This window comes from Pygoscelis adeliae, unplaced genomic scaffold (genome assembly GCF_000699105.1).
Source record: "Pygoscelis adeliae isolate BGI_AS28 unplaced genomic scaffold, ASM69910v1 Scaffold353, whole genome shotgun sequence".
Taxonomy (NCBI): domain Eukaryota; kingdom Metazoa; phylum Chordata; class Aves; order Sphenisciformes; family Spheniscidae; genus Pygoscelis; species Pygoscelis adeliae.
This window is the reverse complement of record NW_008824445.1, coordinates 1,455,977-1,459,296: the sequence shown is the minus strand read 5'-3', so window position 1 is coordinate 1,459,296 and position 3,320 is coordinate 1,455,977. Positions and strand designations below refer to the sequence as shown.

Genomic DNA, 3,320 nt, shown 5'->3' with positions numbered 1-3,320 from the left:
CTGTGCACACAGACACAGGTAGGTAAAAGACCTCTTAAGATCTACCACGAAGAGAAGAGGATCTTCTGCTGTACGAGTGCTCTTCTGTGTGATTTTAATGGTAGCAGATAGGGTAAGACTAAATAGAAGAAAACTTGGGGCTCAGAATTACTCCAATAAATGTCTAAGCTGAAAAATCGTTGTAAAGAGGAATGATAAGCTTTATTGAATTTGTGGGTTTAATTCTCTTGCAGTTGATTACCTGGAGATTTACAGAATGGCTCTCTCAACTGTCCCATTTCAAATGAAAACTGAAACAATCTCTCCCTCTCCCAAATATATTTACATATTGACAAAATACTTCATCTACATCTTTCTAATTAATTAGAAGATTTAATTAATTCAAGATTTCTATTCGTCCTTACTACCAAGTAATAAAAGATGAACAGAACATTTCAAGGAGCAGAGAAGATTCATTTATTTTCTTTCCTAACACCCTCTTTGATCTCATTTCTAAGGCTGGAGAATGGCAGCCTAAGCAAAGACTTTTGCTTAGCGTTTTGTTCTCTACTCATTTCTTATATTTTTAAGGTGATTAAAGATTATGCACACCAATACAAATAAAGCCCACAGCGCATTCTTTATATCACTTGTTTTAGCAAGCTGACTGCTAGCCAAATTAGATTCTAGTATCTTTGTCACCAGTTACTTTAAACTCAGGAAATTAGTATCTTATTTATGAAAAGATGAAGCAGTTATAGGAACAGCTATAACATCATAAACATAGTAAACCCATTGATATTAAGCCATAAAATCAATCTATGCTGGCAAGCGTCCAACCTGGAGACAACTTTGTTGTTTCATTTATACTTAACCAAAAGTTGCCATGGTTCAATATAAAAAAAAGATTGAAGAAATAAATCCATCAGCATGTTCGCAGATACAACTGAAGCCAAATATTAATTGGAATATATATTTTCTGTGTATTAACACATATGCTACAAAGCTCACCACATGCACTTAACCTCAGGTACGACAGATCAGTGTGAGAAGTGACATGCCCAAGCCTTTGGCCATACATGTAGATTTTTATTTTTTTTTAAGTGTCATAAAGTCTTAAGAAAACCGGTATTGGATAGAAGTATCTGCATAGGATGGTTTTAGTGACAGCTGTCACTTGACTAGCCTTTTAGTCAGGAAGATGGATTTAATTGCTAGCTACTCTTTACTTTTTTCCCTGATCAGACTTTTTTTTTCCCCCCTGAACAGGCTCATTTATATTATTACTATAAATAACATTTATGGTAGGTGATAACAACTGAACATGACCTAAGTTACTGACTCTCAAACACTATTTCTGTTAGAATCCTTTATCCACCTTTATTGTGAACGTGAATTAAATTAACCTTTCATTCATCATTTTCTTTCTGTTTGAAGGTCTATGTGCATGAGAAAGCAGCATCCACTTTGCGTAAGGTATGCCTACAAAGCAGCAGGATGCTAAAGCAAGTTGGTGTACTCTACACAGATCGCTGCAGATGTGTTCACATAGCTGCAAATGATTGCCTTAACATGGTAATATTTTAAACCATCTGCCAACTGAGCTGTTGCATCTCACCAAGTCTATGCCCTCTTTCATACTAAAACACATTCTCTTAGGCCACCATGCACGAGTCACAGCTGGAGAAGGCTAACCAAAATTGCTGGTTACCATGACTCACGTAAAGGCACCTTGCTGAACCAGTGTCCCGATGCAGTACGCTCACATGATCACGATCAACCTCAGGGTAGTTAAAAGACAATTTGAAATAATATGTGGACATTTGTTTGTCTGGCTTATTCAGGCTTAGTTTAACTAGAAATAATGCAAAACCTGCTTTCCACTAGATTACCTCTGAATTGCTCCACAGTCTAAATGTTTGTCTGACTTCCCTCAAAGTTGAAGTGGGAGATGAAGGTAAGTGAATATTTAATTTGTAAAGGTAGAATAAATAATCTTATGGAGGAAGAACGAGCACTGATGTCCCCAAGAATAACTAGTTTGGTATTATCCAGTGAGAGCAAAAGGTAAGAGATAAAAGGAAATGCAGAACGCCACACAAACCACCACACATGGACTCTGTGCTGACATGTACAGGTATAAAAATGTGTATTATAAAAATAAGAACATATTTGTTTTATCTCAACATTTTATTAATAATTATTGTTTTAAAATACAGAAAACTTGAGCTTTCTCTGGTCTTTACGCTCCATTTGCTTTATATCTTCAATGCCTGGGTGACTGACCTGAGGCAGCAGGTATGTTCTACCGCTATCTTATACAGTACAGTAGCCCTGCACGAATCTAAGACTGAGCTTGGTATGACACAACCAGTGTGAAAACCCAAACAATGTCAGAGGACTATTTCTACGCATAACATTGAAAGTGTGATAATACGCAGATCAAGGTTGGGGAAAACGTGTAATAGCAGAAGGCTACCCCAAGAGATTTGTCCTAAGAAAAACAACTAAACTGTGGATGACTCTTTGAAAGGTAAGAAGCAACCAAGTCCTTATTTCAGGCCTCAAAAGGACAAAAGCATTGGGAAATTGTTTCATTTTTATGGTGCCCTTTTTTTTTTTTAAACAAAGCTCACATGCACAGCAAAGCCCTCAGAAATGCTGTCAGCCACATCCTTTTTCCACATCATAGAAAAAGTTAAATGGGGGCATTAAGAATATTTATGCAGTTCTGTTAGTCCAAACAATTTCAAAGCACTACCAATTCATGTCCATAATCCCCATGAGATCGGCACGTTGAATCCCCACAGCAAGGGCGCTAACCGGAGTAGCTCTTGCACAACTGCTGCTCCGGGGTGGCTCCTGTACAGACCCTTATTTCAGAGCTCCCAGAGCCTGCTGCTCTTGGCACTGACTTCTCACCTTATTCTGGGTATTTTGCAAAGCGGGCAGCCCTCAGGAAATCTGCCGCACCGCTGACTAACGCTGGTTGTGCAAGGGCTCTGTGGGGCGGCTGGTGAGGGGACCTCTGCTCTTGGCTTGTCAGCCTGGGTCACCCTGCAAGTGCGAACTGCTCCTGTGCCAGCAAACTGTCCTGAACAGAAAGGCCTTTTGTTTGGTTTTGGTTGGGTTTTTTTTTGGGGGGGAGGTACCCCTCGGCCCCCCCTCTCCCTTACTCCCCAGTAGTACGGGCAAAGGGGGACACGTTGCCCCGACAGAGCCGCAGCGAAGCCGCAGCGGGGGCCGTCCCCCCCGGACAGGGGCTCGGTCCCACAGCGAGCAGGCCCCGGCTCCCGGGCAAGCGGCGGATCCCCCCCGCGCTGTCAGAGAGGGCCTGCCTC

At 41.0% G+C, this 3,320-nt stretch overlaps 1 protein-coding gene across 1 annotated transcript in view; it reads left to right on the top strand.

Moving 5' to 3' along the window:
- The first annotated feature begins 1,999 nt into the window (after nt 1-1,999).
- Nucleotides 2,000-3,320, top strand: part of SLC15A4 (solute carrier family 15 (oligopeptide transporter), member 4) — a 35,715-nt gene continuing 34,394 nt past the window's right edge. Inside the window, exon 1 of the mRNA XM_009320964.1 lies at nt 2,000-2,046. Within this exon, the coding sequence (XP_009319239.1) occupies nt 2,000-2,046 (47 nt within the window). The remainder of the gene's footprint in view (nt 2,047-3,320) is intronic.